The 13257-nt window shown below is 44.1% G+C and overlaps 1 protein-coding gene across 10 annotated transcripts in view; it reads right to left on the minus strand.

The window, feature by feature from the left end:
- Positions 1–13257, minus strand: part of LOC147113118 (serine/threonine-protein kinase MRCK alpha-like) — a 705238-nt gene that overhangs the window by 102095 nt on the left and 589886 nt on the right. For all 10 annotated transcript variants that reach the window (XM_085997998.1, XM_085997999.1, XM_085998000.1 and 7 more), the window contains 2 exons: positions 11009–11114; positions 10169–10317 (listed from right to left, as the gene is read on the minus strand). In XM_085997998.1, coding sequence (XP_085854124.1) covers positions 10169–10317; positions 11009–11114 — 255 coding nt within the window. The remainder of the gene's footprint in view (positions 1–10168; positions 10318–11008; positions 11115–13257) is intronic.

Here is a 13257-nt window from a genome sequence, read left to right on the forward strand (position 1 = left end):
TCTCTTACTATCACAGTTCATGCCATCATTTAACTAAGTATCAGCAGCAAAAGTGCGCTACAAATCGTAGGGACGCAAGATGCACTTACAGGACTAGCTGGTGATGTTGAAATCAAGAAAACCTGACACAAAACCTATAAAATTGTAACAGTGAGCCTTGATTATATGTTCAAGTCCTGGACTGGGACTCGCAACCCACAGCCTTCTAATACAGCAGTGAGGACACTACTAACTGAATCAAGGGCCTAGAAATTCGGGTGTGATACATGCACCACAGTGGCCAGCGGCAGAACCACGGCAAATTGGTCTGGCAGCCTCATTTGTATGAAGCCGGCGAGCTGTGGTGCCAGTTGCGGCCCCAGAGGCAGGTCACCAGTTGCGGGAGGGTATGTAATTGGCCGGTTGGGATGCCGGCTAAGTACCCAAGGTGAGTCTCGGGGCGAGTGGCAATTAAGAGGGGGCATGAAGACCCCCCCTATTTGCATAGGCAATGGAGTCTAACACCTGTTTCAGGCAGGCATCTTGGACGACTATAGGGCGTCCTCACCAATATGGTGAGTAGTGTACTTCCGGTGTGGACTGAGTGCGCACACTTCATATTGGGCCTTGCAGTACCCGATTTCGCCCAAAAAAACAGGGGCTGTGCAATTAAATTTTTAGGCCCGGCATCACAAAGCAACCTAGGAAGTGATATATTTTAAACTAAAATAGCTCCAGTTTTGGGCTAGTAATTTACATTCATACATTGCAGTAAAGAAACATAATTCACAGCGACAGGAACCTCTACTGAATGTCAACAGTTACTGAGGCTGTCGCCAATGAGCTCAGTACTTTGTTTCGTACCCTGCTGTATTTGATTATTTATGGTGTTGTGACAAAACACTTAACTGGGGAAAAAACATTCACCTTCCAATTGTCACCTTATTGAGGCATAAAATCCAGTGAACACTTCAATACTGTAAAGATGAGATTGCCCAGCGCTAGTTACTTCTCACCTCATGGCTTCAACAGAGCCACCCTGTGATTACCATGTAGACTGGCTATTTTTTTTACACCTCAATCCATTACGCCTTCAGAAGACAAGTGACTTGTTCCAACAACAACTTGTCTTTATATCGCGCCTTTAATGTAGTAAAACGTCCCAAGGCGCTTCACAGGAGCGTTATAAAACAAAATTTGACACCAAGCCACATAAGGAGATATTAGGACAGATGGGAGGTAGGTTTTAATGAACATCTTAAAGGAGGAAAGAGAGGTAGAGAGGCGGAAAGGTTTGGTGGAGCGATGAAAATCGGGGATGCACAAGAGGCCAGAATTTTATAAAACACTGGTTAGGCCTCAGCTAGAGTATTGTGTCTAATTCTGGGCACCGCACTTTAGGAAGGATGTCTAGGCCTTGGAGAGGGTGCAGAAGAGATTTACTGGAATGGTACCAGGGATGAGGAACTTCAGTTATTTGGAGAGACTGGAGAAACTGAGTTTGTTCTCCTTAGAGTAAAGAAGGTTAAGAGGAGATTTGGTAGAGGTGTTCAAAATTACATGGCGTTTTGATAGAGAGAAACCGTTTCCAGTGGCAGGAGGGTAGATAACTAGAGGACACGGATTGAAGGTAATTGGCGAAAGAACCAGAGGGGAGATGAGGAGAAATCCTTTTATGCAGCGACTTGTTGTGATCTGGAATGCACTGTCTGAAAGGGCGGTGGAAACAGATTCAATAACTTTCAAAAGGGAATTGGATAAATACTTGAAGGGGAAGAAATTACAGGGCAATGGGGAAAAAGCAGGGAGTGTGACTAATTGGATAGCTCTTTCAAAGAGCCGCCACAGGCATGAGGGAACGAATGGCCTCCTTCTGTGTTGTATGATTCTAATTGGAAATTATTTATGGCCAATTCATTAAATATATTCAAGAAGGAGTTGGATATATTTCTTAAGGCTAAAGGGAATCAAGGGATATGGGGAAAAAGCAGGGACAGGGTACTGAATTTGGATGATCAGCCATGATCGCATTGAATGGCGGAGCAGGTTCGAGGGGCCGAATGGCCTACTCCTGCTCCTATCTTCTATGTTTCTATGGAAGAGCGCAGAGCTCTCGGAGAGTTGTAGGCTGGAGAACGTTAGAGATAGAGTGGTGACTGTAAACTAAATTTGGATTGTGCAGTCTGAGCAAGTGCAATGTGCCCCATTTCCCAGGGTGCATCAGCACCAGATAGCTATATTGATCAGAATATTGTAGCAGTTTCAGCTCAAAAGTTTGCCAAAATATAAAATCTGTATTTAGGTTAAATTTATGTTGCGCTGTTTAAAAAAAACAAATAGACTTTTAAAAAAGACAAAAGTTTCATGTGTGTGAAAAAGAGACTACTGATGACATATTTGTTGTAGCTTTTGTTTGATGCTGTATAAACTTCAGAAAGTGCAGTAAGAGAAGGAAAGGGAGACAGAGAGAGAGAGAGAGAGAGAGAGAAAACGAATGAGGGAGAGAAGCAAATGAGTGATAGACAGATAGGAAATGAGTTTTCCTCATTGCAATTGAGCTCATTTATTAAAGGAAATTTAAATTTTGAAGCAAACTGCCTCTAATAATCTCACCTAATTATCACTTGTTAAACTGTGTTAGAAAATGTAAATGATCAAATTAATAAAAGCTGTGTGGATGCGTTTGGGATTTTTTGACCAATTATCCACAGAAAGCATTTGGAAAAAAAAGTTAAATGTTGGGTTTTTAAGCAAAGTATATTCGGTCAAGTGTAGAAAAAGAAACATCTGGACAAAAGGTGAAGCAGCGCTCCAAAAGCTTGTGATTTCAAATAAAACTGCTGGACTATAACCTGGTGTTGTGTGACTTCTTACATTTGTCCACCCCAGTCCAACACCGGCATCTCCACACCATTAAGTACATAGACAGCACGGGAGTGCATGATAAGGGAGAATATGAAGAGATTAGGAAAGAAGTCAAAAAAACAATTAGGAAGGCAAAGAGGAAATATGAAATTAAATTATCAAGGAACATAAAACAAAATAGTAAAATATTTTACAGGCACATCAATAAAAAAATGAAATTACAACAGAAAGTGCTGGAAACACTCAGCAGGTCAGGCAGCATCGTGGAGAGAGAAACAGGGTCAACGTTTCGGGTCGATGACCCTTTGTCAGAACTGGAAAAGGTTAGAGAAGTAACAGATTTTTAAGCAAGTGTGGGGCAGGGACAGGGAGGTGGGGAGGAAACAACAAAAGGGAAGGTCTGTGATAGACTGGAAGGCAGGAGAGATTAAAAGACAAAAGGGATGATGGTGCAAGGCAAAAGGAGATGGTAATGGGACAATTTGAGAAACAAAAGATGACTCTAGATGAGGTGTGAGGGGTCTGGCTTTGTCCGCATAATTGGGCACCCATTGGGCATAGTAGGCGAAGAGCCCCAGGGTTCTCTTAAGTGCCTTAGGGCAGTGGGGGAGGGGTAGCTCCATGAGGGGGCGCATTCTTTCGGGGTCGGGGCCGATGAGTCCGTTCTCTACTACACAGCCAAGGATGGCAAGGCGCGAGGTGTTAAACACACATTTCTCCTTATTGTAGGTGAGGTTCAGCCGTTGGGCTGTACGGAGGAATTTCTCCAGATTCACGTCGTGGTCCTGCCGGTCGCGGCCGCAGATGGTGACGTTATCTAGGTAGGGGAATGTGGCCTGCAGTCCGTTCTGGTCAACCATCCGGTCCATCTCCCTTTGGAAGACCGAGACCCCGTTGGTGACACCGAAGGGGACCCTAAGGAAGTGGTATAGGCGCCCATTCGCCTCGAAGGCGGTGTACTGGCGGTCCTCGGGGTGGATAGGGAGTTGGTGGTAGGCCGACTTAAGGTCGATGGTCGAGAATACGCGGTATTGTGCAATCTGATTGACCATGTCAGATATGCGGGGAAGGGGGTATGCGTCCAGCTGGGTGTATCTGTTTATGGTCTGGCTGTAGTCGATGACCAGGCGATTTTTATCGCCGGTCTTAACGACCACGACCTGGGCACGCCAGGGGCTGTTGCTCCCCTCGATGATGCCCTCCTTCAGGAGACGCTGCACCTCAGAGCTAATGAAAGCTCTGTCCCCAGCGCTGTACCGCCTGCTCTTGGTAGCGACGGGTTTGCAGTCGGGGGTGAGGTTAGCGAACAGGGAAGGTGGCGGCACCTTGAGGGTGGATAGGCTGCAGGTGTTACGCGGTGGGCGGTTTAACCTTCGCTGGTTGTCGACTGTGAGTGGGGGGAGGGGTCCACCGTATGCTAGGGTTACACTTTGGAGGTGGGATTGGAAGTCCAGCCCTAGTAGGACGGCAGCGCAGAGCTGGGGGAGGACGAGGAGTTTAAAGTTTTTATACTCTGTACCCTGCCCAGGTATAAAGGTAGTCGACTGGCTGGTATTCCTCCTTGTTGGACCCGATCACCCACGAGGGTGGGCTCTGTTATTTAGTCAATAAAATTGATATACCTATCAATTCGTCCAATAAAAAGCGACGAGTTAGGAACGTAACTAAAGGTTTTTATTGACTAAATAACAGAGCCCACCCTCGTGGGTGATCGGGTCCAACAAGGAAGAATACCAGCCAGTCGACTACCTTTATACCTGGGCAGGTAGGTGGAGCCATGGGCGGAGTCGAAGGTGGTCAGCCCAGGTATAACAGGCGACCTCGTATCGTGATACAACAGTGATAACGGTGATAACAATACAACAGTGATAACTATAGTGTAACGATAAAAGTGGTTTACCACAGGGTGTAAATGGCGATGGCAGAATCATCAACAGCTGCCATGTGAGAAAAAAAGGGGAATAAAATATAGGGGTCTGAAATTGTTGAACTTGATGTTGAGTCCAGAAGGCTGTAAAGTGCCCAATCGAAAGATGAGGTGCTGTTCCTCGAGCTTACGTTGAGCTTCACTGGAACCGTGTAAGAGGCCGAGGACGGAGAGGTCAGAGTGGGAGTGGAGCGGAGAATTAAAGTGACGGGCAACTGGAAGCTCGGGGTCACGGTTACGGACTGAACAGAGGTGTTCCGCAAAGCGGTCACCCAATCTGTATTTGGTCTCCCCAAGGTAGAGGAGACCACATCGTGAGCAGTGAATACAGTATACTAAATTGCAAGTAGTACAAGTAAATCGTTGTTTTACCTGGAAGGATTGTTTGGGGCCCTGGACAGTGGGAAGGGAGGAGGTAAAAGGGCATGTGTTGCATCTCCTGCGCTTGCACGGGAAGGTGCCGTGGGAAGGGAAAGGGGTGGTGGAGTGATAGAGGAGTGGACCAGGGTGTCGCGGAGGGAGTGGTCCCTGTGGAATGCTGAAAGGGGGGGGGGGGGGAAGATATGTTTGGTGGTGGGATCAAGCTGGAGGTGGTGGAAATGGCGGAAGATGATCCGTTGAATGTGGAGGCTGGTGGGGTGAAAGGTGAGGACAAGGGGAACCCTATCGTGGTTCTGGGAGGGAGGGGAAGGGGTGAGAGCAGAAGTGCAGGAAATGGAATGGACACGGTCGAGGGCCGTGTCAACCACAGTAGAGGGGAATCCTCGGTTGAGGAAAAAGGAAAACATATCGGAAGCACTAGTATGGAAGATGGCATCGTCAGAACAGATGCGGCGGCGATGTTGAAACTGAGAGGATGGAATAGAGTCCTTACAGGAAGCAGGGTGGGAGGAAGTGTAGTCCAGGTAGCTGTGGGAGTCGGTGGGCTTATAGTGGATGTTGGTCGATAGCCTATCCCCAGAAATAGAGATAGAGAAGTCGAGGAAGGGAAGGGAAGAGTCGGAGATGGACCATGTGAAGGTGAGGGAAGGGTGGAAATTGGAAGCAAAGTGAATGAAATTTACTAGTTCAGGGCGAGAGCAGGAAACGGCACCAATACAGTCACCAATGTACTGGAATAAAAAAAGGAAGGTTGGGATGGGAATAGGGCCATTAAGGGATAGACAGGATAATACAGGTAATAATAGAAAAATGGCAGAAATATTAAATAATTATTTTTACTTCAGTATTTACATGGGAGATAGAACAAGTGGACATGACAATGGATGATTAAATTAGTAATGGGATAAGTGCATTTAAAATAAAAAGAGGGGATTTATTAAATAAACTAATCAAACTCAAAGAGGATAAAACCCCTACTCCGGATGGATTGCATCCACGCATTTTAAAAGAATCGAGGAACGAGATAGCGGAGGCATTACTACACATATTTAGTAATTCGTTAGAAAAAGGTCTAGTGCCAGAGGACTGGTGGATAGCTAACGTAATACCTATATTTAAGAAGGGGGATAGAGCATGTCCAGGGAATTATAGGCCAGTCAGCTTATCATCGGTGGTAGGAAAAATAATGGAATCTCTACTAAAGGAGAAAATAGAAGAACATCTAGAAACCAAAAACACAGTAATGAATAGTTAGCATGGATTTCAAAAGGGAAAGTCTTACTTGACCAACCTCATTGAATTTTTTGAAGAGCTAACAGAGAGAGTAGACAATGGAAATACAGTAGATGTAATTTATCTGGATTTTCAATAGGCCTTCGATATTATATCACATAATAGACTGCTCAACAAGGTCAGTGAATGCGGAGTCAGGGGACAAGTAGAAGAATGGATAGCTAGCTGGCTCAAGACAGAAAGCAGAGAGTAGAGGTAAAAGGTAGCTATTCACAGTGGCAGAAGGTAGGTAGTGGTGTTCCACAAGGATTCATGCTGGGATCACTGTTAGAATCATAGAATGGTTACAACACGGAAGGCAGCCATTCGGCCCGTTGAGCCCGTGCCTACTCTCAGCTAGTCCCACTCCCCTGCCTTTTCCCCGTAACCCTGCAATTTTTTTCCCTTCAGATACTTATCCAACTCCCTTTTCAAAAATAAAATTGAGTCTGCCTCCACCACTCTTTCAGGCAGTGTATTCCAGATCTTAACCACTTGCTGTGTAAAAAAGTTTTTCTTTTTTTTTTATGTCGCCTTTGGTTCTTTTGCCAATCACCTTAAATCTGTGTCCTCTGGTTCTCGACCCTTCTGCCAATGGGAACAGTTTCTCTCTATCTACTCTGTCCAGACCCCTCATGATTTTGAACACCTCTATCAAATCTCCTCTCAATATTCTCTGCTCCAAGGAGAACAACCCCAGCTTCTCCAGTCTATCAACGTAACTGAAGTCCCTCATTCCTGGAATCATTCTCGTAAATCTTTTCTGCTCCCTCTCTAAGGCTGTCACATCCTTCCTAAAGTGAGGTGCACAGAATTGGACACAATACTCCAGTTGGGGTGGAACCAGTGTTTTATACAGGTTCATCATAATTTCCACACTTTTGTACTCTATACTCTATTTATGAAGCCCAGGACCCTGTAAGCCTTTTTAACTGCCATCTTCAACAATTTCTGCACACATACCCCCAGGTGTTTCTGTTCGTGCACCCACTTCAGGATTGTACCATTTAGTTTATATGTCCTCTCCTCATTCTTTCTACCAAAATGTATCACTTCACACTTTTCTGTGTTACATTTCATCTGCCACGTGTCTGCCCATTTCACCAGCCTGTCTATGTCTTCCTGAAGTCTATCACTCTCCTCCTCACTGTTCACTATACTTCCAAGTTTAGTGTCATCTGCAAATTTTTTAATTGTGCCCTGTACACCCACATCCAAGTCATTAATATATATCAAGAAAAGCAGTGGTCCTAGAACCGACCCCTGGGGAACATCACTGTATACCTTTCTCCAGTCCGAAAAACAACCGTTCACCACTGCTCTCTGTTTTCTGTCGCTTAGCCAATTTCATATCCAGCTGACACTGTCCCTTTTATGCCATGGGCTTCAATTTTGCTGGCAAGCCTATTATGTGGCACTTTGTCGAATGCCTTTTGGAAATCCATGTACACTACGTCAACCGCATTACCCTCATCAACCCCTATCCAAGTGACTTATTGATTTTATCCCTGATTATCGTTTCTAAAAGCTTCCCCACTACCGAGGTTAAACTGACTGGCCTGTAGTTGCTGGGTTTATCTTTACACCCTTTTTTGAACAATTTATATCAATGATTTAGACTTTGGGATCAAAAACGCAATTTCTAAATTTGAAGATGACACCAAATTGGGGGGCGGGGGGGAGATAGTCGATACTGAGGAGGACTGCAACAAATTACAGGAGGACATTAATAAACTTGCTGAATGGGCATATAATTGGCAAATTAAGTTCAACACAGATAAATGTGAGGTATTACATTTTGGTGGGAAGAATAGGGAGGCCACATATTACTTGGAGGGTGCGAGTCTAGATGGGGTAGAGGAACAAAGGGATCTCGGAGTACAAATACACAAATCACTAAAAGTGGTGACACAGGTTAACAAGGCCATAAAAAAAGCAAACCAAGCACTGGGGTTTATTTCTAGAGGGATAGAATTGAAAAGTTGGGAAGTTATGCTAAACCTGTATCAAACCTTGGTTAGACAGAGTACTGCGTACAGTTCTGGTCACCGTATTATAAAAAGGATATAGAGGCACTGGAGAGGGTGCAGAGAAGATTTACAAGGATGATACCAGGAATGCGAGGGTATACATATCAGGAAAGGATGAACAGGCTGGGTCTCCTTTCTCTTGAAAAAAGGCTGAGGGGTGACCCAGTAGAGGTCTATAAAACTATGAAAGATTTTGATAAATGTTTTGAGAATGTTTCCACTTGTGGGGAAAGAGCAAAACTAGAGGCCATCAATATAAGATAGTCACCAAGAAATCCAATAGGGAATTCAGAAGAAACTTCTTTACCTAAAGAGTGGTGAGAATGTAGAACTTGCTACCACAGGGAGTGGTTGAAGCGAATAGTATAGATTCATTTAAGGGGCGGCTAGACAAGCATATGAGGGAGAAGGGAATAGAGGGTTATGCTGATAGATTTAGATGAGGAAAGACGGGAGGAGGCTCGAGTGGAGCATAAACGCCATCATGGACTGGTTGGGCCGAATGGCCTGTTTCTGTGCCACATATCCTATGTAATTGATAAACACCTCAGAACCACGGAGATGGACAGGGGTGATAAAACACGGTGCTGTGAAAAACAAGTACTAGAGGCAAGGCAAAATATAAAGCTGAGGTGTAAGCTTTTGGCTGGGAATAACTGCGGGGAGGCTGGCCCCTACATCATGCTACTGGGGCTAGGTGGGCACCATTCGTGGTCGAGTGGCCAGGAAGTTGCCAGGTCTGTTCAATGTCCAGTCCAGTGGGTCAGACAAAGAGGCTGAGCTGAGACGAGACCCTGACTTATCTTTCTCCTCCCTAATCCTACCCACTGAGGCTAATTGTACTGCACCTGTCACTACCCCAAATGATTTCAGCTGGCTCAGCACAGAGCAGGGATTAAACGTGGGTCCTTCCTGGGCTGTATAGCTCAGATACTCACTGGAAGTCATCCTAAGAGTTCTTACTCCTAACTTTGTAAATTGTTTGCTCATGTCCCTGGTGTTTGACCCCTCAACATACTGAACCATTAGCCTAGATCAGTTTGGTCAACCTCCTATATATTCTTGAAATCTTCGACTGGCTCACGATTTATACAAAATACTGGAGATACTAAGTGATTGCTAAATATATTCTCACTCATTAAAAACCTACAAATCATTTCAATCAATTAAGATGGAAAAAAGTTAATGGCGCTATTATTATTAATAGATCTTTAAACATCAGTTCCACAGGATTCTTTCCTATTATATTAAGCAAGACATTTGACATGACATCTGAACTCTTCTCAAGTTGGCTGTTCTCTGTATCCTGTCTGTGACAAAATAAAGCATTTCTATATTATATTTTAATTGAAACTAAATAGACAGATTAAATGTAATTTAAAAATTGGCATCAAGCAGTGCTATCTCTGAGCAAAACTCATTGTTTCTGTTGCCATGGAGACCAAAACACATACCTGCCTGTACTGAGAGAGATCTCGGTCGTGGATGGATTCCCCTCATGTCAACATTGTTTCAGTTATTAATTTAAAGGCTGGTGGGAGGCTGAGATGGGCTGTTTTAGGTGTTAACGTGTTCAGGTTGACAGATGGGGAAGTAGGAAAATTCAATCACTGAGATAGCTGAACCATTAAAATGTGATGTTTGCAGGCAGACGGTAATACCCAACAGGCAGTTCTTACTTTGCAGTAATTTCTATGTAATTCTGTGAACTCACCACTCAGTGGATATGCTGGCTGCTTTGACCTTATTAAGTTCGTCCTGGATTGCCTGTTTTGCTCGGATTTCTGCATCAAGTGCCGACTGTAGCTCTAATCGAGCTGACATGTCCACTTTCTGGGACCGACGCATCTTCCATGGCATATCCTAAGAGAGAGATAGAGAGACAGAATGAAAGATATAAAAGGATTGAGAGAGAGAGAGAGGCATTTGTTACAGTACATCCTGTCAGTTTGTTCTTTACAGGAGAAAACAACTCCCATGACGCATCTCTTTCACAGTCAGTTTGCCATCAGTAGAGGGAAGTTCCAGCTGAGGCTTGGCTTCCAACTCAAGCCAGGCTGCGGACAGGACAAGCCTACCTGGAGAAAACTTCGCGTATCTATTTTTAACATTAATCTGCTAGTTTTATGATTGGTGAATTGCTTATCGTGGAGCGGTGGGCCATATTGTAAAAGGCTGTACACCACGATGACAATGACAAACCTGCTTCGGATGGCTCAGGGTTTCTTAACCTTTTCACAAATTTTTGAAACATGGGCCCTTTCCTCCACCTCCCCCCAGTTCAATGTGAAACAGTGTGAGGTGGTGAGGGTGTAGCCATAAAGAGGAAAGAACATTTAAAAAAGGAGGGAGATTAAACATACAGGGTGGGTGGGTGGGAGACGGGTAGGTGAGTGTTTAGCCATGATGGCCGGCCATCATGATGTGGGGCAAGCTTGATGGACCAGTTGGTCTTTTCCTGCTGTCAGTTTGATATGTTTGTAGAAGTATTGGACTGGAGTAAAATGGGTTAGTGGATTTTAACAGCCAAGAGTTGAAGAAGAAAGATCCTTACTGTTGCTCGTGCTCCTAAGCTGGAATTTCTCAAGGACTCCAACTCTTCGGTCATCTTGGTTGCCAGTGCCTGAAGGTAGCCTCGAGCATCTTTCTCATCACTCACCCTGACAACAGCAAATGCAAATAAATCACACTAATGCACGAGAGAGTCCCAACTCAGAGATGAGTCTGGTTACCTCTAGTAATGCCACTTAAATAACCGAGGTAACCAATAAAACGGATGCAATATTCAACTGTAGGTTTTAACCATGAATGGCAGAGAAAATTAGGAAAACTGATGATGCAATATTTAACAGTAGATTTTATGTAACATTTCATGAGATCCATGCTCGGACAGCGAATGTCCCAAGCAGCGGCCTCACACAGCCGGCAGAAAGGCAAGTGTAAAACCAGCGGCACTTGCTAAGACTAGCTGCCAGGAAGCCCCGTTGTTCCAGCAAGTCTGGCAGGCCACTGATTGCAGCAAGGCCCAGCAGTTTCACATTTGGTTTACAGCCGAATGACAGGACCCCTGTTTGGGGGACCCGGCACGACTCGTGCAATATGAAAGCACTTTTCAAATGCAGTTTCACTAATATTGGAAATTTAAAAAAGCATAAGTAAAGCAATAGTCCTTCCTGTGTTCTAATTCGAGATGAAGGAACATTGCGATCTGAGAAAAAGATAGCCACGCTCTAACGGTTAGGTTTCAGAGAGTCAGGCAGGAACTGCTCAACATTTAAGTTACTTAATGCAACGTACCATATTTACTCCTCTAGAAGACAAGAAACGCATGTCCCTGCATTATATACTATACTTCATTATATACTGTCGAGTTCTACATATCATCATACAACAGGAAGCTCCACAGTGTGCTGTGGAAGTGCCGATACCTGTCAGCCAATTCTTCACGTTCCTGATTATCCAGAAGAATTTACTTTGGACAGAGCTTTGTGTGAGCTACCTCCTTTTTATTTGTCTCGGAATGTGGGTGATGCTGGTAAGGCTGCATTTATTTACCATCCCAAGTTGTCCTAGTTTGGCCCATCTGAGCTAATCCATTCAGAAATTATAGTCCCCCCTCACAGTATCTAACTGGTTCTTAAATGATTCCAGGGTTTTTGTCTCCACTACTCCTGCTGGAAGTTCATTCCATGTGTTGATCACTCTTTGTGTGAGAAAAAGCTTCTTGATATCAGTCCAAGATTTACCTTTTACCTTGCCACGGCCACAGTTCAGTTTGAAGTCGTGTTCTGCTCATACCTCTTGTATGCTGTTTACTATCTTACATATCTGTATCTGGTCCCCTCGCAGCTAACTTCTTTCAAGAATGCACAGCCCAAAACTAGGGGTAAAATCTATTTGCTTTGATGATTACTGCTTGCAGTGATGCGACACACTAAGTGCTACAGCTGCACAACAAATTAAAAAAATAACTACTTGCAAAAAAATGTTTCTGGACAATTTATGTTTTAGGATTTTCCTCATTCTATTACTTCCCTGTCATTTTCAGTCAAATATTTGGATACAGCATTTGTAGCTGAAAAGCTCCCAGTGACCACGAGGTGGCACTAGATGACTACATTTCAAAGCTGAAGACTGCGCAAATCAGTGGGCACATCAGAACTGAAGCAACCTTGAATAGAGGCATTACAAGGTGTGAAATCAGTTTCAATATCATGTGCTGATTTAGATGTTTAATAGTTAGGATATAAAGGGTTTATTTTAAATCCAATGAAAGTAGCATTGCATTAAAGCACATGGGCTGTTCAATCAATTGAGTGTTGCAATAAGGGGAATATCCGTAAAATAAAAATGAACAATTAGGAGTTTGCACATTCTCCCCGTGTTTGCGTGGGTTTCCTCCGGGTGCTCCGGTTTCCTCCCACAGTCCAAAGATGTGCGGGTTAGGTTGATTGGCTATGATAAATTGACCCTTAGTGTTAGGGGGATTAAATACGTGGGGTTACGGGGATAGGGTGGGATATGTGTTGGTGTAGGGGTTACGGGGATCGGGTGGGATATGTGTCGGTGCAGGCTCAATGGGCCGAAATGGCCTCTATCTGCACTGTGGGGTTTCTGTGATTCTGTGATTCTGTGAATTACAAAAATGTATCATTTTAAATCATAAAAAATATATGTATATACTCAAATCTACAAAATGCCATTCATCGCCTGTCACAGTTAAAACATACACATCAGTCTCTGTTTATTCAGAATATGATGTCGTTGCGAGAACAGAGACCTGGCTCAAAAAAGGGCAGGATT

This window comes from Somniosus microcephalus, chromosome 9, assembly GCF_052327205.1.
Source record: "Somniosus microcephalus isolate GS21.2 chromosome 9, FLI_Smic_1.0, whole genome shotgun sequence".
NCBI lineage: Eukaryota > Metazoa > Chordata > Chondrichthyes > Squaliformes > Somniosidae > Somniosus > Somniosus microcephalus.